General features: G+C 47.1%; 4 protein-coding genes across 18 annotated transcripts; 2 read left to right on the top strand and 2 right to left on the bottom strand.

Annotated features, from left to right (window-relative positions):
* Positions 1-3791: 3791 nt before the first annotated feature.
* Positions 3792-7475, bottom strand: LOC120668679 (protein CHLOROPLAST IMPORT APPARATUS 2-like). 2 transcript variants are annotated; one of them, XR_005672531.1, is made up of 4 exons: positions 5769-7475; positions 4871-5176; positions 4220-4369; positions 3792-4107 (listed from the first exon to the last, which is right to left on the bottom strand). XR_005672531.1 is itself a non-coding variant. In XM_039948427.1 (3 exons), exons 1-3 carry the CDS (start codon positions 6912-6914, stop codon positions 4039-4041), a joined length of 1365 nt encoding a protein of 454 aa, XP_039804361.1. In that variant the 5' UTR covers positions 6915-7468; the 3' UTR covers positions 3792-4038. The 2 variants fall into 2 exon arrangements, 1 of the variants encoding a protein (XP_039804361.1); XM_039948427.1 differs by lacking the exon at positions 4871-5176 and having other exon boundaries at positions 5769-7468.
* A 3927-nt stretch (positions 7476-11402) lies between these two features.
* On the top strand, positions 11403-14802 carry LOC120668676 (60S ribosomal protein L2, mitochondrial). 10 transcript variants are annotated; one of them, XR_005672528.1, is made up of 5 exons: positions 11403-11561; positions 12155-13034; positions 13184-13928; positions 14016-14103; positions 14365-14802. XR_005672528.1 is itself a non-coding variant. In XM_039948425.1 (4 exons), the coding sequence occupies exons 2-4, from the start codon at positions 12224-12226 to the stop codon at positions 13194-13196; spliced, it is 720 nt and encodes a 239-aa protein (XP_039804359.1). In that variant the 5' UTR covers positions 11403-11561; positions 12155-12223; the 3' UTR covers positions 13197-14802. The 10 variants fall into 10 exon arrangements, 3 of the variants coding, with proteins under 3 accessions (XP_039804359.1, XP_039804357.1, XP_039804358.1); XR_005672526.1 differs by having other exon boundaries at positions 14209-14802; XR_005672530.1 differs by having other exon boundaries at positions 12155-12896; positions 13184-13373; positions 13784-14802.
* Positions 14803-15733: 931 nt separating this feature from the next.
* Positions 15734-18329, top strand: LOC120668677 (macrophage migration inhibitory factor homolog). Its single transcript, XM_039948426.1, has 3 exons — positions 15734-15973; positions 16125-16325; positions 16820-18329. Exons 1-3 carry the CDS (start codon positions 15863-15865, stop codon positions 16853-16855), a joined length of 348 nt encoding a protein of 115 aa, XP_039804360.1. The 5' UTR covers positions 15734-15862; the 3' UTR covers positions 16856-18329.
* On the bottom strand, positions 17329-21395 carry LOC120668675 (mitogen-activated protein kinase 4). Of its 5 annotated transcripts, none has more exons than XM_039948419.1 (4): positions 21254-21395; positions 21086-21171; positions 19918-20343; positions 17329-18327 (listed from the first exon to the last, which is right to left on the bottom strand). In XM_039948419.1, the coding sequence occupies exons 3-4, from the start codon at positions 20338-20340 to the stop codon at positions 17641-17643; spliced, it is 1110 nt and encodes a 369-aa protein (XP_039804353.1). In that variant the 5' UTR covers positions 20341-20343; positions 21086-21171; positions 21254-21395; the 3' UTR covers positions 17329-17640. The 5 variants fall into 5 exon arrangements, with proteins under 5 accessions (XP_039804353.1, XP_039804351.1, XP_039804356.1 ...); XM_039948420.1 differs by having other exon boundaries at positions 17641-18327; positions 19918-20368; positions 21254-21379; XM_039948417.1 differs by having other exon boundaries at positions 21086-21385.
* Positions 21396-22478: the final 1083 nt, after the last annotated feature.

Here is a 22478-nt window from a genome sequence, read left to right as displayed (position 1 = left end):
GTGATCCAAATTCAAAAGAAGGCGGCCGGGTTGGCGAGCGAAGCGGAGGCCCGTCGCCGGGAGGCTTGGGCCGGAGCGAAGCGACGCCAACCGGCCCATCAGCCCGTGTCCCAGGGACGCCTGGGGGGTTGCGGGGGGCGAAGCCCCCCGCGGTACGGATCGTTTCCTACTCGGTTTAGGGTTCCACCTCTATAAGTATCTTTGTAAGCCGCAGGAGATAAAAATCAAGTTGTAAGTCTCCTGCGATCTAAAAAAAAACACCCGAAAATAGTGAGATTGTTGCTGGCCGGCGCCCGTGGTTTTTCCCCTTCACTTTGAAGGGGTTTTCCACGTTAAATCTGTGTCCCCTCTGTGATTGATCTACTTTGTGTCGTATTCGATTCTAACAGTTTCATTTATCGGAGTTGGCTTTTCTGCCGACCTTCCCCTCCTCCTACAGTAGTAGTATCTCAATTGTCATCGTCTCGGCGGGTGTGCCGTGCCCAAGTGCCGTCGCCGTCTCCACCAACTGCCCAGTGCCCACGCCGGCGAGCTCGGCTGGTCGCAGCAACCAACCACGAGTCGATGACGACGGCCGTTACTCCTAACTCCGTGTCCAAATATAACTGATGATTCGCCTCAAAAAAATGTAAGTACACGGATGATATCGTGTAAGAGTGCAGATGAGATGAGCGGTGGTGTGGAATGAAAGTTGTTTATAAAACTAAGTACTAAGTTATGGTTAACTTTAACAACATCAAATTTTTATATACTCCGGTTTAATTTTTCAGTAGGCATGTTTTGAATGTACAAACTCCACTCCTGACCCTTCATCATCTGATACGGCAGCTGAAGAAATCGATGTAAAAACTGGAGAATAAGAACTCGGCAGAAGAGAGAAAGTAGTCGACTCAAATATATTTGAGAGTCGATTCATCACCGGTCAAATATACTGCCCATACGAGGAGAGCAGGAGATGCGGTGGTGAGTGTTGAATTTGAATGGGTGGGAAGCATTTCTTTATTCAGTAGAATCTACATTTATCAATTCTCAGGAATCTACATTTCTTTATTCAGTAGAATCTGCATACCATACTGCAATCATAAAAAAAGATTCGGAACAGTCAAATACGCGCACCACTAAAAACCATCTGCCATACCAGATAATTTTAGTTCTGTTAACATGTTGAAATTCTTTTAGTTCTTTAGTTCAGTGAAATTTATTCTCAAGTGTAGTTTCAGCATGGACCAGACCAGTAGTAGTGCTGTCAGATGTTACTCACGATGTGTTTTGACTAAGGCCTAAAATCAGAGTGGACCAGACCAGTAGTGGTTCTGTCGACTTATAAGCGAATGGAAGATTTATTTGGCGATCGATTCCAACCTGCTAATAGCTTGTACAAGCAGCAACTGCAACAGCCCTGGTTTGTTGCCATGTGCTTTCAGGACAATACACCAACCCTCCACAACTTGATTCCCTAGTAGACCAGAAAAAGCATTTCCATGATGAGTGGTTAGATTCTGCAGTGACATCAGCTTCTCCTCGATCGCTGTCCGATACGGCGGCCTGAACAGGAACTTCCCAGTCGACTGTTCTACCTGTTACCCTAAATCAGAATTCACAGGCCTGTTTGGTTTTGAGCCTGTCATTTGCTGCCTGGGCCAGGCAACATCTCCATGCCGTCGATTTCGTCAGCCTGGGGCTTTAGATTGCTGCCTGGGAGCAGCTGCCTGGCTGAGGTCTCCAACCAAACAAGCCCATAGGGATGAAAACGTCGGAAACATCGGCGAAAGACTCCACCATTTTCACTTTTATATTTTTTCATCGAAAACCAAAGCGGTACAGTATTTTCGGAAACGAAAACGACGCCGGTATTCCGGTAATTTCGAAAACGAAAATATACAGTCGAGAACACATCAATAACGATCGAAACCCATCAAAACGATATTAAAAAAACAATAAATATATCAAACAATAGAGAATAATATTAACTATTGACACATCTCATATGCAAGTAGTGAAGATTCGATTAAGATATATTAATCCAAATATCGAACAAATCCATGATAACTGACACATATTAGCATGTACGATAATATGACACAAAGTTGCACACATCATACGTGACATAGTCATACATGATCATTAACTAAATTCAAAGAGAGAGGTTAGGGTTAGCCTGAAAGGCTGGGCCAGCCGGGAAGCCCGCGAGATGTTAGGTCGGGAAAGCATGTGTTGGGCTGGGCTTCAAATATGGTAATACCGGCGGTAAATTACCGGATAAATATGGTAATTTTCGAAAACGGTCGATAGAGACTGAAATCGTTTTCGCTTTCAGTTTCGGATAAAAATATCATTTTCGTTTCCGTATTTTCGATAGCCGTTTTCATTTTCTTTTACACCAAAATCTCGGTAAAATCTCGAAAACGGTTTCCGGTAACCGAAAATTTTCGTTTTCGTTTTCAACCCTACAAGCGCATGCAGATCATCCCACACACCTCAGCAGACAAACAGCTCTGAAAAAATGGGGTGAGTTTTGCCACGGACTTCCAAACCATGCCCACTTCGCTCGAGGACGCCGAAAAATGCTCACTTCTGCTGAAAGAAATGGGAAAAACCGTCCTTGTTTGACACTGCAATATCGTGTGTATTTGCTGAACACTAAACCGTGTCTAGCAGCAAAGTTACACGTTTTTGTAGTATCCCCTGCAAAGATCGCGTTTTCGATGCCTTGTGAGCTTCGTGTGGCAAAATTACCCCAAAATGGGAAACAACAGGAATTGCATAAGCTCTCCAACAACACGGTTCCATTAACTGGTTGGCATACTAGGACAACAACGCGCTCCGCCGCGCCCAGTTCGAATCGCGGAATCCATGGGCCGCAAGCTGCAGAGGCGAGCACGAAGCACAGGAGAGGGCGCATAACCGACAGATTTGGCCCGCGCAGCCGCGCCCATGGCCGACGCACGTGGCGGCGCGGCCGGCAGGGAGGAGCCGAGCTGCGCTGGCCGCGGGCCGGCGGCCCTCGTCCTCCCCACCAGCGGCCCTCCCCGGTGGCCGAGCTCCCGCGCCATCCCTCCCCTCAGTGGCCGTGCTGGGAGCTCCGAGCTCGGCGGCGGAGGAGGCTCCGAGCTTGGCGGCGGGCCTCCCTAAACGGCCACGGCGACGGCGAGCTCCCTCCACGGCCATGGCGGGTCCGCACCGGCGCCCCCCTCCCTCCTCTCCCTCGCGGACATGGCGGGCCGCCGGATCCGCCCGGGGCCATGTTGGCGGCGGTCGAGAGCTCGGAGCTCGGCGGCAGCGGAGGCTCCGAGCTTGAAGGCGGGTCTCCCTCCCCGGCCATGGAGACAGCAAGTTCCCTCCGCGGCCATGGCGGGTCCACGCCGGCACCCCCTCCCTCCTCTCCCTCGCGGCCATGGTGGGCCGCCGGATCTGCCTGGGGCCATGTTGGCGGCGGTCGAGGCCCGCGCGGGGCATGCAGCGGCAGCGGCGGCGGCAGACGAGGTCCGTGCGGGCCATGGAGTCCTCCCGGCAGCCCTCCCGCGCTGGCTTTCCTCCTCCCCGACGGCGCGTGAAGGCGGCCTTCCTCCTCCCCGGCGGCACTAGGCCCCACCAGACGGCGAGGGAAGGCGTTGCGGCAAAACCACAGGCGGCGTCGCGAGTCTCTCTCGAGGGGAGGGGGTGGACCCAGAGGGCCCATGGCGCAGTCGAGGCGGCGCGGACGCGGTACGCGCGCGACGATTCCACGGCCAGCGTCGACGCGTATCGCTCGGTGGACAGCCGAGCGCTCCCAAGCTTTGCACCCTACGGCGTATATGATATAGAGTATTACTCCACGGCCCTTCTGGCCTTCTTTACAATAGCATCTGAAGCTGGAGAAGTGGCAAGCAAACCACCAACTCATCCCCATGGAATCAGTCCACTCTACAGGCATCTCTACCATCTGCAGCACTATAACACTGCAGAAATGAAAATGGAGAAGCTTTTTTTTTTTTTTTTGCTTCTCTCGGGGAGTCAGTGAAACCCCGGAAATGCCCCTAGATGCTGGATTCATCTTCTCTAGCTCTCCTTCTCTGCTGCTTGCTGTTGCTGTTGCTGGAGAAGATATGCCTTGCTGACAAACCTTCCCTGCCAAACCAAAGCACGAAAACCTTCAGAAACTGTCGAAAATATGAGAATTTGTTGGTTTTGCCAGAAGAGAACCGTCATTGCCTCAAGAAGTCAGGTTTTTGTTGCTTACATTGACCCGAGGCCGGTAGTACCGGCTATTCTTATTTGAGGGGAGGGGAGCGCATGGCTTCTGCTTGCGCTGCATCTTAAGAATGTTGCCTTCCCTGATAACAGCGCTGGTACCATTCTGTGGAAACATATCACTTTCTTCATGTTTAACCTGTGATGGAAATCACACACTTGTCAATAAGAAGAAAGCTTTTCAGGTAAAAGTGAACATGAGAGACAAATGGAATGTTTGCAGTATTGTAATGTAAGTGGAACGATACATTGCCAATAAGAATAATCTTAAATGGAACGATAATAGGCTGATAAGAATAATCTTAAATGGAACGATACTAGGTTCATATATCATTTACAACAGCAAGATGGGATAGGATAGAGTCATATACCACCTGGCAGTACAATTGGACAGTTTTATCATTAACCTGATACATTTGATGCTCCTAGAAACTAGAAGGATACTCAAGAAAGCCTGAATTCGTATTTTCTTAAAAGCACAACCACTCTAATATTTATACCACTTTAAAAGGGTCATTTGCAGAAAGGTCATGTTCGTTAGAGCGTGCTACCTCTTTATATGATCGCAAGGCTAAGAATTTGAGCTAGACCACTCTACTACATCGAAACTGGACATGCATACAAGCCTTAAGGTACCTACTCATACATTGTTGCAGAAGTAGGTCCAGCCATCTATGCCTCATTAAAATGCTTCAGATAAACATCAACTGTTTGGAAATCTCATTCACTCACATGAGAGGTTGCTTAAATTAGGAACATTTCCACAAATGACACATAAATGTCTGGAAGTTAGTTGTTAGATGAGCACTTTCCTGGCTAGGGATTATAAGGAGCCTTTCTTAGGTTTTGATGCTAAAGAAAAGATGCTTCCTTCTTTGGCTCTGGTTTTTCTTTTTCCTCATTGGTTCAATCATCCTTTATTCAGTTTCCTGTTTCTCAAGGCAAGCTTTAGAATCCAGAAATACAGAAATAAAGCAATTACTTCAGAATTTCATATTGATGAGTGAAAATACTATAAGAGGTCTCATATGAAGCACTGGACCTGTGAATTACATTCATTTCAATAGTTACATCTAAAATTTTTACAACAAATAGGACCGGGCTTAAACTTTCTTCTACTTACATTATAAATTGGAAACTGTAAATGAGAGATAACAAGGGTTGAATCTGGTATAAAGAATAAACTGGAACAAACGGTCCATTTGGAATTTCTATGACTTGCTTCATACACCAGGTATAATCAATTGTATTCTACTTGTGATGTTGGAGTATTCACAGCCAGAAAAATTCTCTTGTAAGAGCGTTGCTACTGACTAGAAATGTAGATGGACTAAGATGAAATAACTAATACAGGTTAGATTTTCAACCATGGAAACCATGGATGATCTATGCTTCTACTGACAGAAGAAAATTCGCTTTATCAGAGGATATGGACTAGCAAACATAATTCGGGTTCCAAACAACTCTAGCCAATATTGTCTTTTAACTGCGATACAGCAATAGAAATCATATTATCTAAAGAAGCTGGAAATACTTACTACCACATCAGCAGATGACAACGGTAAGTTGGATGCATTGCGGTCAGCAAACACCGAGCCTCTGCCACACCACGCCTTGAGCACCCGCTCAGTGTTCAACCTCAACCCCAATCCTGTCTCTGGCAATGCCAAAACTCCAGTGTCCCAATTGGCAAAGTCAGGAACCCGTTCCTTTTCTTTCTTGCAATGCTCAGTGGTTACATCCTTATATAAGGTATCCAATAACTTCTTCTTACTCTTCTTCTTCTCCAACACCATTGGTTTTGCCACCAATGGTAGTGGCCGCGGGGCAATGTCTTTCACTGGTATGGCAGAGCACATCCACCATTCAGGATCAACATTATGCCGCTTTAGGGCTTGGTTGATGTTGCGCTGATCGTGGTGCCGGAAGCTGAGCCCGAGCACCATGAGGCTCCTGAGGTAAGGGTCTATCTTGGATCTGGGCAGGTTGGAGCTAACGCTTGAAACAGCCGCCGCATTGCTTTCCATGGATAGCTTGCCCATGATGCCGTCAATGCCCTCCGCGGCGCTCTCGTCGACGCCGCACAGAATAGAGTCGGCGTCGAAGCCATCATCATCGTCGAAGTCGAGCTCCCCGGGCTCGTCCGCCGCCGCGGCGTCAGGGGTCACCGGGGACGGCGCCGGGTCGCGGAACTCGCTGAAGACGCTGGTCACGGCCGCCGGCGACGGGCAGCTCTTGGCTGGGGCTGGGCTCATGGGCATCGGCGCCGCCGGCGACTGCGGCGGCAGGTCACGGAGGAGGAAGGCGGCCTGGTCGAGCACGGGGAACGGCGGGAGGAGGTCGGAGCAGTCCGGGTCGTCGGCGAGGGCGGAGGCGAGGCCGAGCAGGCGGGGCGGCGCCGCCTCGGGCCCCCTGGCGGCGGGGAAGACGGAGGGGTACATGGACGCGAGCAGCGCCGCCGCCTCGTTGTACGTCTGGTTGGGCCGCTTCCGCGGCGTGCGCGGGCGCTTGAGAGACAGCGAAGCGACCGACGACGTCGCCGACGAGGAGGCGGCGTTGGACGCCTCCGAGAGCGTGGAGGACGCCGCCGCCGAGTGCGCCGGGCGCGGTGGCGCCGCTGCGCCCGCCGCCTTGACCATCTCCAAGTCCAGCCGGAGGCCGGCCGGGATGCAGGACGACGCCATCGCCCCGCCGGGGATCGATCCAACAAACAAGGAGAAAGAACTTCACCCAAAAATCGCAACTTTTGTCCCAGAAAACCCGATCGGAGGCTTCAGCTCGGCGGAAACAAATCGGGAAGGGAACCCAATCAATCAGAGGCCGCGAATGGAACAAGGGGGAGTGGAGCGAAATCAGGGGCGAGCGAGACTGCGAGAGATGCCGTCGTCCCTCCCTCCTAAACCCAACCCACGCCACGCAAAAACCCCCACCAGCCGGACTCCCACCTGAAAACCAGCGGAAAAGGGTGGAAAGGAAGGGGCCGAGGGGCCGCGTGGAACCCGAGGAATTTCTTGTTCACAACGCCACCGCCAGCAGCAGCGCCTGCTGCCGCCGCTGCATCTGGCTGCCCGGCTGCTGCCCCTCGGAGACGGAGCCAAAGGTCGCCGACAATTAAAAATGCAAACCTCGGGAAAAGGCGATCGCCGAGAAAGAAAAAGGGTGGAGAATGATTAAGGATTCCGAGAGCAAACAAACAGCAGGTTGTTGTTGCTAATCAAAGGTCCCGTCTAGACCACACACATAAACCCGTAAACAAAAAAACATCACATCAAATATTTCGACACATGTATAGAGTACTAAATGAAGTCTATTTATAAAACTTTTTGCATGGATGAGTTGTAAATCGCGAGACGAATCTAATGAGCATACTTAATCTATGATTTGTAACAGTGATGCTATAGTACCATCAGCTAATTATTAATTAATCATGGATTAATTAACATTATTAGATTCGTCTCGCGATTTACAACTCATCTATGAATTTTTTTTTTATATAAAATAGACTTCATTTAGTACTTCAAATTAACAAGATTCTAACGCAAAAAATTTTGCGGGTGAAACTAAACACGGCCAAAGGGGCATCCTCCTCACCAGCACCACCGCCACCGCCACCGCACCAACCTCGAAGAACGGGCCAACTCGGAAAGTAATCGAGTTGCCCACGCTTGGGTCCGGAGGTGCTCGTGCTGTGGCGATTTGGGCAAAGGAACCAAGAACAGCACAGGGCAGGGACGGACGGTTGGACTGGGCGGAGGAAACAGGGCACGGGTAGCTAGCTGGTAAAACGGCTGGCTGAATTCGCGGCCGGCAGGAGTAAGATCTTTCTGCTTGTTTCCTGAAAGAAAAAAAAATCTTTCTGCTTGGATCCGTCGACGACGACGAATGATGGAGAATTACGAAGGAACAGGAAGGGTTTGGCCGAGCCTCGCTCTCAGCCCGTCACTGTGAGTCTGTGACACGCTCCTCGGCTCCTCGCTCTTCCAGTGGGCCCCGCGCGCAGCGCCATGGCTTGCTTCCTTCTCTCTCTCAACTCACACCAGAGTGGCAGAGTGTCTCGAGTCGTTGCGCGTGTCTTGACCGCGGGCGCGCCTTGTCACGTTGCGCGCGCGACCTCCTCCTCGAGGTACACGTGTTAGGAGCGGAGGAGCCCCACGGCCGTGTGGCCTACCCAGGGTTCAAAATTTCGGTGAAATTTCGGCGAAATTTCGATATTTTTTTCGTTTTCGGTAGTTACCGGGAAGTGGAATTTCGGTAAATTTCGGTAAATTTCGTTTCAAAATTCAAAAATTCAAAAAAATTTGTAAAAAAATATGTAAAAAATATGATAAAAAACTAGGTGTTTTTCTAAGCAAATAGGACTAGAACACACTCAAATCTAAGATCATTTGCTAGGCTAAAATTAACATTTGAAACCGTAATTTGAATGACTCGTCATTTCATGTGCAAAAATTTGTTTTCTCCCCTCGACTTCAACTAGACTTTGGTTTATCATGATATTGGTGAGGTACCTATTCAATTTCATATGCATACCTACAACTAGGATGATGATCCATCGGCCGGCCCGGGTGGACTATACTCTCATCAGTAGACTAGTAGATCTGGTTTCCTCGTGCTGTCCAATTAGGCTCGTCGTCAATCTTGCTTCGCTTTTGCCTTTTGCATCTGCTTTTATATTATCATCTAGCATCTCTTTTCTTTTGTATGTAGCGGTGAGATCGAATGAGATGGCAGCTAAAGCCCTCTGTCTGCTGTAGTCTATTATTCTTAACCAGGCCCTCGATCTGGCTCTTCTTCTAGCTTTGTAGCCGGTAACTGTGGAGACTTGGGAGTTTTTTTTTTGAAGTTGTGGCCATTGCTGATACGTGTTAAATTCCATTGGCAATTCTTCTCCATTGGCAACTGCAGATTAAGTCAGTTGTGGCCTTTGATCTGCTCCCACTTCGTGGAAGAAAGCTTTGCATTGCAATAGTAGGTCGGTGACTGTAACCTTGATTCCAGTGAATTTCCTCCGACGCCATTCCAGTCCCGAGGATAAGAAGAGAAGGTCAAATTCTTGCATCCACAGCATGCATGTGACCAAAATCTTAGGCCACAAGAGAATTGTCACCATCTATAGAGCAGGGAAAAACTTTCCGTTGGAAAACTGCCGGAAAACACACCTTTCAGAATGCTTTAACAATTCTCTATACAAATTGAATCAAACAAAAAATTCAAACACTGTCACATGAATTGATAACCAATTCAAATCATGTTTGTCCTGGATTTAAAACAACTTTCAATTGGATCAACTAATGTCCCTAAAAATTTATAGGAATATCCGCCATAACAAGAATAATAAAAGTCCAGTTGAGGCCTAAGAGAGAAAATGAAAGTTGTCACATGAAATGACAAGACTTTTAATTGGTAGTTTTTGAAATAATTAAATAACTTTCAAACCATTGCTCAAATGAAAAAGTTCCTGAAACAAAAGTTGTAGATCTCGAAAAACTGAACAAAGTTGGTATTCAAAAGTTTTTCATTTGACCTCGGGAACAGTACGAAAATCACAACGGACATCATTTTCCGGTCGAAATCACCGAAATTTCGGTCGGAATTCACCGAAATTTCGTTTTTTGAATTTGAATTCTCTTTCCGTTCGGAATTAGCGAAATTCGGTGAAATTTCGGCCGAAATTTCGTTTCCGGCAAACGGCGGGATTCGGAAAAAAAACGAAAAGGTAAACCCTGGGCCTACCGCTCCAGCTCACGCGCGACCCGGGAGGATCTGCGTTGCTTTGCTTTGCTCTGACAGTGCGGGCCCCACTAGCACCAGATCACGGGCGTCGACGTCCATCTTGCATCTGCATCTGCAACTTTGCGCTTACCATCTGCAATATAACAGTAGTTAGTAGTATCATTTAGGCTGTGTTTAGATCTCAAAATTTTACACTTAAAAACATCACATCTAATATTTGGATACATACATAGAATATTAAATAAAATTTATTTACGAATTTTTTTTGTACGGATAGATTGTAAATTGGATGAATCTAATGAATCTACTTAATCTATAATTTGCAACAGTGATACTACAGTAGTCATCCGCTAATTATAAATTAATCATGAATTAATTAGGCTCATTAGATTCGTTTCACAATTTACAATCGCAAAAAAATTACAAATAGATTTTATTTAATATTTCAAATTAGCAAGATTCTCTTTTAAAGATTTTTGACAAAATGATCTAAAGACGGTCTTAGATCCCAGACAAATTACAGATTTGGGTAAAAAAAAACACCCCCAGTCAGAAAGTTCTGGCACCTCAGTCACATTACATAATGATGAATGAGCCGAGGCTTGGCATCAAAAGAAACGGTTGTTTCGTTTGCTGGAAACGGCTGAACTGGCTGGCTGGGCTGGGCGTCGCCGGTAGTACCCCACCCGTCGCGCTTGTCTGGGTGACTCTGCGTGTGGTGGTGGGCGGCTGAAGCTGGCTTGCTGGCTGGTTCAGCCGCAGCCCCAGCCACAGCCAGCCGTTTCCAGCGAGCCAAACAAGACCATCGCTGAGGTCGCCAGATGGGAAATAGATGCTTTACAATACTTCTCTGCAGTTGAATCACTGCTATGTGAATCCGAACTCACACTCACACGTCATTAAGTCAAGTGCAGCATCAACTACTGCAAAATTTTCCTAACCCGCTAGACGGACTCCCCGGGCACGTGGAGGAGGACAGGGGAGATGTCGCCGGAGTGCCGTGACGGCGATTTCCTCGTTGCTATTATTATACTGTAACGGAAGGCGACGGCGTACGGCGGCCACCGTGCCCCGGTTGGTGGGTGGTCGTTGGCTAGCGCCCCCCTCCTCCTAAGTCTAATCAATCCCGTCCTGGTTAAATTAACCTGGCTTCCTCCCCGTCGCCGTCGCCGGCGGTGAGCCGGTGACCAACCAACGGTCGGGGCGTCAGGACTCGGCGGCGAAGCATCCAACCAACAGTGCTGGGCCGTCTATGATGGAGGCATGTCGTGGGCTTAAAGTTGTGGTGCGGGTGGGAAGGGGCCTTCTGGTTATGTGGGCCGGTATTGTGGTCGTGTGGTGGGCGAAGGAAGAAAAGCTCCATCTCAGGCCCAGAACGGCCCACCAGCGTGCGGGCCACCCCTCTCTCGAAATCCATCTTCCTTCCGTCGGCTCTGACCTAACCTCCTGCTCGTCCCTGCCGCCGCCGCGCGCTGCCGGCTCCTCGTGTCCTCTCGCGTCAGCGCTCGAGGCCAGCCGTGACTGTCAGCCGGACCTCCCCTCCGTCACCTGGGGGTGGGGGACTGAACAGAACACCTCCCCGTCCACACCGCTGCCTGGTTAGTGGTTCCTCTTGAATCCTCCCCGTTTGCGTTGCATTTCTACTGGGCTCGATGGATTCGTTCGAGATGGCTGGTGCTTCTTCTTGAAGCCAGGCTGAGTTTGTGTAAAAAAAATCTGATTTTTAGGTCGGATGCGCGCTGGATTCCGGAGTCGAATTGTGCTTGGATGGTCTGGTTAGGACATTCTTGGATCGACGTAACTGGAATTGTTGAGTTAGGCCGCTCTAGTTCCAAGAATTCTTTGATGAGGATAGTCTGCCGAGCGGCGAATGTGGATAATTAGTATTAGTTCGTGGGTCGGGGATCAGCTCGGTTAGGGCTTGGCGTGGCTGTGCTGGGGCAAGGATGGGGGTTAGGTTTTGCTCGGCTGATTTGCCACGATCTGGCTACAAACTGCTCAGTGCATGCAGTTTTATGTGGTTTTGACTGTGATATTTGGTAATTTTCCCCCCATGCAGGGTATTTTGCTATGCCACGATAGAATCATTGTAGTCATGCCAGATGGGCAATGTATTCAAGCTAGTGAGGGATATAGTGCTTTATCTATACGTATCTGTAATTAGTCTTTTGATTTTTTTTTAATGTTGCAGAGCCTGGAGCATCGTTGCACATTCTGGAGATTCTCCACTCCCTGATACAACTCCGTCCGTGTCAGCAAGATGTCACGCCAATCTGCTATCTCGCTAGTGAGAGATCGGGCGAAGGTGGGGGCGCTGAAGCGTCTTACTCTGAGCTCGTCGAAGATGGCTGGAAGGAACTCAGCGGGGCGCATCACCTCTTTCCACCGCGGCGGAGGGGCCAAGAGGTTGCAGAGGAAAGTCGATGTCAAGCGGGGGACCTCCTCCATGGGCATTGTCGAACAGATCGAGTATGACCCGAATCGCTCCTCTAGCATTGCTCTGGTGCGATGGGTCCAAGGGGTACACTTCCGTGGCCACAGGATTCCACAAGAGCCCAGTGTCAAGTCCCAAACCCTAGAATCTACCACGGCAGATGTCTCCTGTCGGTTTTCCCTTGCAACATCGTCTGACAGAGAGTATAAAGGAAAGGAAGCTTCTTCTGCAGTGTACTCTGCTCTGGGCAATGGAGATATTCCATCTGTGAACTCTGGTGCATCATTGAGCTTACCGAGGATAGCTTTAGCTGGTGCAAGGCCTGCTTTCTTCGCTCAAGTCAGAGGAAATGAAGAAGGGAAACAGACATTTTCTCTTTCTGGAATTCAAAAATGGGCAACAGATGATGCGCTTTGGGCACACAGAATGAAGCGTCAAGCTGCTCTCTCCTGGCAGAATGACCTGAAGAAGAAATCTTTGCCTTTGACACAAAGCACTTGTGAGTTCCTATTAACTTGATAATACAGTTGACGTCAGCACTTGTGGGATTCCTAAAACCAAAGCATCATATTGAATTTACTAAGAAAACAAACTAATGTACAGACAAAGCCCATGGCCTTTCATGTGTTTCCATAAGGTATGTAAATTGTTGCCCAGCAATGGTTGAGTATAAAGTTTAATCTGCTTGCATGTTGGTTCTGACACACCATCAGTGTCTTGTCCATCCATGTCGTCTATTCATTTCTTTTCCCCCTAATGGATTGCTACTTTCATGGGTTCGTGTAGGTTACATTGGTAGATTTGCTTGCTTATGGATTTCGAGGGTGAAAGAATTTTCTGCTCCTATGTACCTGAACATTGAGTTCATGTGCTGCGAACTGCAAAGGATCAGCCAACACATGGGTCTGACCGTCTGAGTACTCGTGGTTTAGGGGAGGGAGGCGATTCAGGAGGTCCATGTTGCAGCTACACAAAGGTAAGAAATTCCTTTGCTGCTCTGTGTAGTGGATTTCTGATGCTACATGTGACTATGTCGAGTGATTTTGTTAATCTTATAAACTTTGAAAGCATAGTTTACAATCTGTGGCATGGTTTGGCTATGAATGTTTTATCTCAGTTTCCTATGAGAAGCCCTTTGACAGTGGTATTTTCATTAGGCAGGTTGTTTTGATCTTGGAATCTTTTTTTTTTCTACGAGTAGATGAGTAAATGGCTTGTTGCTTTCAGAATAGCTGCTTGGGAATTGTGGTGACATACATGTCAGGATTGAAGGCTTGCACATACCATACCAAGGATTTTAGTTCGCAAGTTGTGCCATGATATTAGTTCGCAAATTGTTCATGCTTCCAGCTTCTATTAGTTTTACACTTCTCTTTGTTTATCCAGATGATAGATATTTGTGATCTGTGTAGAAGATTGAATTGATGTTTGTTTTCATATGCCTGTGCATCAACATTGCATCCGTCCAATTACATGGTATGTCCTGAACTCAGGAATTTAGGAAGGGGTATCACTGCAGTCAGCCAGTCAGGTGCATCCAGGGTCTCCATATTCTTGTGACCATACTTCAGAAGTTACCCCCTGCTATGAAATTGATGAACCTTTTTCATTGCTACAGCTTATCTGCTTCATCTTGTGAAGAATTTTGGAAAGCAGAACTAAGCAATGACACTGGGAGTTGCAGCAATAATAAGCTCAGTCAATAGGTAAACTAGACAAAACACTCTTCAGTAGTTCTCAACAATGTTATGAGCTCAACTATATTTCATATTGTTGCTGCTCTGAATTATTTTTCCATAACTCAAACCTAGGGATAGTTAGGATGTTTGCTTTGCCTGGTAGTGAAGGATTGATGCTGTCATCATCTTGGGCTCCTCAATGTCGTCAAAGCATGAAGTTATGCCCAAGCCAAATTTTGTTGTTAACCTCACATTCAAATGGCACTATCATTTTACTTCCTATTGCAGATGTGCTCTCTGAATATATTGGCTATTTTTTCTGGAAAGAAAAGAAAAACTATGTGAAGCTATTTTTGCAAGAGCTGTTGAGAATTAGTATTTGGTGGTGCCATCAGCCACAACGAAAAACTTGAGTGCTGGCCTCCTAGCTTGGTTCGCTGATGTCTTTGTAGGCATGTCACAAGGCTCTCTTATAATGGTCAATGATCCACTGCCAGTATAAAAAAGCTCCTGGTATAACAGTATAATTGATGCAAATCGTGATCACATTGTGCATACTCAAGAGTAAGGATTGAACATGTGTTGCTTGCATACACTGTAGTCAATTCAATTGTATAATTTGGTGTTTCCATTAAGCTTCCTTCTTTACAAATTATGTGTGCATTATACATTGTATGGTTCCATATATCAATATATGCATAGTGAAGAAATTTTACCTACACGCTACATCACTGTTTATATTATGTGTGTGTTGGCTTGGCAATGCTACGTAAATTATTGATGCTCTTGATCTCTCAAAAAACATGTTGCAGTGCATATTGATTTTAAAAGCACCTTGTTTTTATGTTACTCCTATTGTGTTTTGGCTCCTGTGGCAACGCACGGGGCAAAGACCTATATACACTTGTATGTATTTTGGCGTTGTTGATTAATTTGCTTACATATTGATATCAATAGACTTAGTAATATTTTTTATTGCTTATGATCAATGTATTATTGCAAATATTTTTATCACCCGTAGCAACGCACGGGCATGAATCTAGTCTGATTCTATACTGTTAGTGGGAGTTTAGTTAGCACTGCAAGGGTATGTGAGATGTCTTCTTCCTTTTCCGTTCAAGCACTAATCTTGCATTCAAATGTACATGATAAGATTTTATAATGTGGTACAAGAGATGTATGTATAAAAGGATAAGTTAGTTAAGATCCTTGGGAGGGATCAGGGATGCCTTGGTGGTTTTTGTTTTTGTTTTTTTTGAAACGGAACCGATAGGAGCTGCCTCTTATATTAATAAGAAGGAAAGCTAGAAGGCTACAAAGGTGTACAGGAGTTAGCACACAGCCTTGGTGTTACAAGTATATGTGACAATGCATCGTTGGGTTAATTTCAACTCGTAAAGGATTCTTCATTTGCAGTTGAGATAAGCCATGTGTGGGACTGCATGTAAGCTCCTGTATTTTTATTATTACTTGTGGACAACATGATGCCTAGGTGGCTAGGTTACGGTAGTTCGAACTGTTACTGTGCTATCTTATTAAAAAAAACTGTTACTGCGCCCTGGGCCGCTCAAGCCCACCAGGAAGAGTACCGGAATTGCGGCCCAATCGTAGCTATCCTATGGGCCGCCCAACCATCCTTTCCTCCGGCCGTACGCGTGGGCTCCCCCTCTCGGTGATTTTCTAGTCCTCGTCCTCCACCCGCTCCGCTCTTCTCCTATCCACGAGCGAACCGGCAGCGCAGGCGCAGGGAGAGGGGAGCCGAGGCCGAGCACGGAGCACAAGCAGGATGCCGACGCTGATCCTGAGCACCAACGTGCCAGTGGACGCCGTCGTCGCTGCCGACATCCTCAAGGACTGCTCCAAGGCAGTCGCCAGGATCATCGGCAAGCCCGAATCCGTAATGCACCCTACCCGTTCGACGCAATGCCTCCTTAGCCTGCGCTTGCACGGCATCTTACTTAGCTCCGGCCTTTGAAGATGCTTCTGAGTCAGCTGCTACCGATGGACCTAGGGTTCGATTGTTCACTTTTTTCTCACCTGCGCTGCAGTACGTCATGGTGTCGATAAACGGCTCGGTGCCCATGTCGTTCGCGGCGAGCGAAGAACCGACGGCGTACGGTGAGCTCGTCTCCATTGGCGGGATCGGCCCCGGCGTCAACGGGAAGCTGAGCGCGGCCGTGGCTGAGATCCTCGAGACCAAGCTCCCGGTCAGCAGGTCCAGATTCTACATCAAATTCGATGATGTGCAGGTACGACGCGCAATCATGTGCTTCAGCTGATGAGTTCAACTGTGTTTGCTCGCTTCCAATTTGTCTATGATACTCGATGAGAGTGTTACCCTTCCATAGATAATCATTAATCAGGTGGAACAAAAACAGTATGCCTGAAGATTTATGTTCTGTGCTCCATCCACTAGCCTTCGGCCATAATTCCGTTCTTTGGTAATGGAAATGGGGTGAGCCTCCTGTCAGGTGGAAAAAAAAAGAGCTTCGGCCATGTTTCCTTAGGCATACAGTTTCCAGAACGTAATCTTTCTGCTTCGTTCATGCTACATCAACATGCAGCATCTAGGGGTCACCATTGTTTGTCACCTTATATCAATTTTTGCTACTCATCTTTTATTAATTTTTGCTTTCACTGCACTTAATTTCTTTGTGAATCATGCGGTGTCCATGGATAACTCGTTCAGTTACTCCTATCGTATGATCTGTATTACTAAGCCCTAAATTCATATATGCTGCAGAGATTCAACTTTGGCTTCAATGGATCGACATTCTAAAGAAAACTCCATCAGAGAATGATGATCGCTGCGTCCAAGCGATCACCTCAACCTGCCCACACATACCACCATCAGTTCTTCATCAATAAATGGGGATGGTCAAGTGCTTCATTTGTATCTCCTATACCTCCAATGGATATTCCGCTCATGTTTGAGACAGCACTAAATTATATGCTTTATTTCAACTGAATGCAGCACAGCATGCCACCATGTACCTCATTCCTCATTTCATGATACTTTGTTCTTCAGTAGAATCGATGAACTCTTTCTAGCATTTGAGCTTCAAACTAACTTTGCCTTATCAAAGGAAAAAAAAATGCTTCACCCAAACATAAGGGACTTACTTTCACAGCATACATCACCACAGAGCCAATCAAAAGGAGACAGGCAAATAATACCGAAAATGTAATTCTACCGCCCTAAAAATGTGGAAAAAAAAACACACAAGAAATTGTACTCATGCACACCTCAGAAACCAAAAAGCTGGAACCAAGGCCTTCAGATTTCCATACAGCAGATCAGAGTCTAAAATTACAAAGTCTTAAATACCGAGTTCCGCTTCACATACAGGCATACTCATACAGCAATGTAGTCCATGTACTACAGAAACAAGAAAACTCCACACATCTTATTGAGCACGTATTTACACAAGAGGTCACCTGACAGCAGTCTGATACATATAGTCATAACTTGATAGGTGCTGTAATTGCAGTAAGCTCATACAAAAGGCTAACATGTGACTATCCTAATATAGCATATCTCTGCCACATGTTCATTGCTGCCTGTCACATGCTCATCCCTGTGACGACCTCGGGGTGGTAGTGGATCATCTCCTGCCACATCATTTCCCGAATCATGTCTACGCCAAGATTTTCATCAATGTCAAGATCGATGGGCACCTGAGCAGGAGGGTTTGCGCTCGGATCATACAGTGGAGACATGTAAGGGTGCTCCAGAGCCTCGGTGACACTAATTCTTTTGGAGGGATCAAAGACTAGCATCTTCTGCAACAGATCGATGGCAAGAGGATGTGCTTGCGGGTACATGCTAGTCAGGGGAATGCCTGGGGTGTATGGAAGGGACTTGATGTACTTGCGAGCTTTTGGGTTGTCAATGAACTCAAGGTCAGCCTCACTCATGGTGCCAAGAACATTGACTATGAGCTTAAGCTGATTGAGGCACTCAGTTCCTGGAAAAATTGGCTTGCGACCAAGTAGCTCTGCAAATATGCATCCAACAGACCAGACATCTATTGATGTTCCATAGTTGTCACAGCAGAGCAGCAGCTCAGGTGCTCTGTACCAACGGGTGACGACATATTCTGTCATAAATTGACCCTTAGTGTTGTTGGTGCGGGCAAGTCCAAAATCACATATCTTCAGATCACAGTTTGCATTAACTAGGAGGTTCCCTGGCTTCAGGTCTCTGTGGAGTATCCCAGCTGAATGAAGGTATTTCAGGCCTCGGAGCAGCTACAACGAAGAAGAAAGGTGGCCTTTCGATATTAGTTGATTGATAAAAAAATAATCCAGAAACTAAAATACAATTCAATACTTCAGGGGAAAAAAAAGAAGACCTCACAGCAACAAATTTAAAAATCTGGAAAAATATAGTGAAAAGTAAGCTTTGGTCCTATAGAAGCTTACCTTGAAATGATTTAACATTGAGGAGCTCAAACTATAGGCTCATTGAAGTCTATTTGTCATGTACTGAATCGTTTCCAATAAAAGCAATTCCTAAGCAAACACGATATTTAGGAGCAGTAATTCCACTAGCCACGCTAAAGTTTACATTTTGAATAGCAAACATGCTACTTCAAAGGAAAAACAATAGCTTGCCAAACACATTCCCAACCAACACAACTAACATTATTTCCAAATCTCTTGTGATATGTGTGGTCCACTTTGCCCTTGTCCCGGATAACAACTTGTTTGGATTTTTAAGAAATCATTTCTTCCTTTAACCACTCTCCCCTAAGATCTGTGTTCAGTTTGAAGCATGGAACTTATCCTGTATTTCCCCATATGATCTATCATGTTTGGAGCAGTATCGTCCATTTATCATTTTCTGACAGTGATGCTGCCTGTCCAACTTGAGACGATCTCCCGAGATGATTTGTGTTCATGAAATGTAAATAGATGTTGACTTGAGATTTTCAGAAAATATACATGAATGCTAAGTTTTGGGTCCAAACTTTAAATGATATGCAGTTTTATGTGTAAGGAAGATAAGCTACTAAGAAATATCAGAACTTTGGAAACCAGTATGATTTACATTAGAGTATGGCTGATGCAGTAACAAGCCAACAGGATACCATATCTCAAAAGTAAAAAATGTTCCAAAAGTTGTGCTTTCAAATGGACATGGGCCCACTCATGCCTTTATCTGAACCCAGAAAAGCTAATCAACCAAATGAGTAACAACAGAGTTGAAAGTGCCTTTTTACCATCCTTGGAGAGGTACTAAAAGATACCACCAATTATAAGTATCTCTTGGTACCTTTCCAAGGACCATTAAAAAAAAAACTTGTGCTGAAAAGCCAACGTGGCTAATCCCACTTAACCAGAAAGAGACATGGAGGATGTAACAGATTCCCATGACCAGATTAAGTTTGCCCAGATGTGCCAACCTAACAAGTTGAGCCCAACAAGAATAACACTATATCAGCCAAAATACATTGATCCATGAAGTGGTTGAAGACTTGTATCAAACTAACAAAAACCAATACTGTACCACCACCAATTGCTTTTTGCTAAACTAGTCAAACAGCATAATTAATTAAACATGATCTTGCCAACCACAACAATAGGTGGATTGTGTAAAGCAAGCATGACAAGCATGGCTTATGGCAGGACAGAAAAATTCCCAGTCCTATTCTGATCCACATGAGGGCAAGCATCTTATATGCTGATAGGATATGCCAGCAATTCCTAACCATGGCATCCCCAAAAAGAGCAGAGCATAAGGTGCAAACGAACAAGGTGGCAAATCATTGCTGTGTGTTATGCTGGAATCATAAAAAAAACGAACAAGAGAGGCTTGGCAACAGATCCAAAACTTACGTGAAAAAGGAAATACTGGCAGTGGTCATTGGAAAGTGGTTGAGATGACTTAATTATTTGGTGCAGATCAGTGTCCATGAGCTCATAAACCAAGTAAACATCCTTGAAGCTCCTTCTATGCACCGGCATCATTATATCCTTCAGAGCAATAACATTCTCGTGCCTTAAGTGCCGAAGGAGTTTCAGCTCCCGCAGTGTCCTTAGTGCATCCACGCGGTTGTCAAAGACATTATTTATCTTTTTTATCGCAACCTTCTCATTGGTCTCGCGATTTATAGACGAGCAAACTATTCCATAAGCTCCTCTGCCGATGGGCTTGATTGGCACGTACTTGGTGTCAATCTCAAATAGGGTTTGCCACATGGTGTAGTAATGCTTCCCTTGGTTCCCCATGCCATTGGGGGGATCCACCATCATCGCCATTTTCTAGCAAGGAACGCAAGTCAGTAACCTAGGGAAAGATGAACTTATGAGAAATCAGACTATGGACAAAGTATCAGCAACCAACTTCGTACTATACATAAGGCAAACCCCAAGTGATCACTCAAGTGAAGTTCAGTAAGTTTATTATATACAGATAGTGTGAATCATGACCAAATTCAACATTGATACAGTCACGAATTTCACTGGGCTTATCACAAAGCTTTTTTTTTTATTCAAGTCAGATGACTCATTGACTTTTGAACTCAAGAATTTGACCATGTCAGGCAAATTTGGCAGCCCAAAGGCAAGCTTGGAATTCGATCCCACACTAGACCTCCTCGACCCCCTTAGAATACCTCAAAACGAAAACAAAAGCAGCTTGTAACGTATCTAGTTCAGTTTCTGCTTGGGGGCACATGTTGGAGCAAGCATTTGACCATAAAATTGAGACACCCCCAACCCATTTCCAACGTTGCTGGAGCGCGAACTCGGGAGCCCAAGCAGAATAATCCCAAGCCAACCCAATTCAATAACCGATTCGCCAGCAAACAAGAGCGCGGCAGCAAGCGCAGCTAAGATCGTCCGGGTGGAGCGGCAAAGCAAGCAACGCGAAGCTGTCCCCTTGTTCCAGCAACCGCCTCATCAACCGCGCCGAGCGGAATTCAGTACCGGAGCAAGCGCGCGGCGCGGCGGCGGCAGATCGGCCGAGCCCCGGCAAGGCATGGACGGAATTGGCGACCCGTACCTCGGGAGCGGGGCGCGTGCGGTCGTGCGGCGGCCGCCTAGGCGCTCATCAGCAGCAACCGAGCAGGATCCGCCTGCCGCCCCCCACTGCACGCACAGAAGAGAAGAGGAGGAAGACAGGAGCGTGAGCCGCGGCTGAATGCATCGGAAGAGCAGCAGCAGCACCCACCGGCACGCGCGGCGGCGCCGCCGCAGATCTGGGGCGCGGGCCGGCGGGAGGAAGCGGGGAGCGGAAGGCAGCGGGCGGGCGGGCGGGCGCGGGGGGAGGAGAGGGCTCGCAGGCGGATGGGTGCGGGCGAGAGCCGAGAGCCGAGAGCCCGAGGGCAGTGGCCGCGGCTTGCTATTTTTATTGCGGGAGGGTGGGAGGGAAGGCTACACGCGGCAGCGGCCAGCGGGGGCGGGCGGTTATTTGTCAGTCAGCGAGCAACGGGCCGGAGCAGGACTGCAGGAGCAGCGCACCTGCGCTCCGCGCCGCGCCGCACTGCTGCCCCAACGAGACGGCGGCGGCGGCACTCCTTTGCCTTTCGTCCCCACCCCACCACGCCGCCCACCGGCCGCCCATCCATCTCAGATTCAGTATCTCATCCGGTTTTGACCCCCGCGACGACTGGCCCGGCCGCCGGCTTTCCTAAGAGCACTCCCAACGCGTGTCTTATACCCTTAATGAGGGGATAATAGTGGTTAAGAAGAGAATTATTGCTGCTCCCGATGGACATGGTGTGCAGTATTTTACCCACATCGAGGTCCAGCATACCGGCTAGCACGGACACGGATCCGGTGCAGTACTGCACGTGCCGCTGACATGTGGGCCCCACGGCACATGGGCCCACACGTCAGCGGCAGTAACTGCACGTGCAGTACGTCACTGAATCTCAATCCGGCTAGCACACCCCGTTGGGAGAGCAGACTGGTGTCTTCCGAATCCGATGCTCTCAATCTCTAAGGCTAATCTCATTGAGGTCCAGCATACCGGCTAGCACATCCCGTTGGGAGAGCAGACTGGTGTCTTCCGAATCCGATGCTCTCAATCTCTAAGGCTAATCTCATTGGAGTGATTCATATTGATGTTTCTAAGATAGCCACATAAGCAACTAAGAAATGAAATGATATTTGAAACCAACTCTACAATGCATAATTTCATAGCACGGTTTCATAGGCTCCAAGTAGTATTTAATTTTATGACTCAACAAGAGTTGGTATCTGTGTAGACATGGTTTCATCTAGAAGAAACTGATTTCCTCTCTCTTATTAAATTTGATGCCATGTCATTAGAAAAATCCTATGTGGCATACTATTTAATGAAAATAAAAACCCATGAAACTTCCCATTGGGAATGGACTAACTAAGTGCAAATAGCCATTAATTCTCAGCTCTCAAGGCACTACTCAAGAAAC

The sequence above is a fragment of the Panicum virgatum genome, chromosome 4N, assembly GCF_016808335.1.
Source record: "Panicum virgatum strain AP13 chromosome 4N, P.virgatum_v5, whole genome shotgun sequence".
Classification (NCBI taxonomy): Eukaryota; Viridiplantae; Streptophyta; class Magnoliopsida; order Poales; family Poaceae; genus Panicum; species Panicum virgatum.
This window is presented reverse-complemented; position numbering and strand designations above follow the sequence as displayed.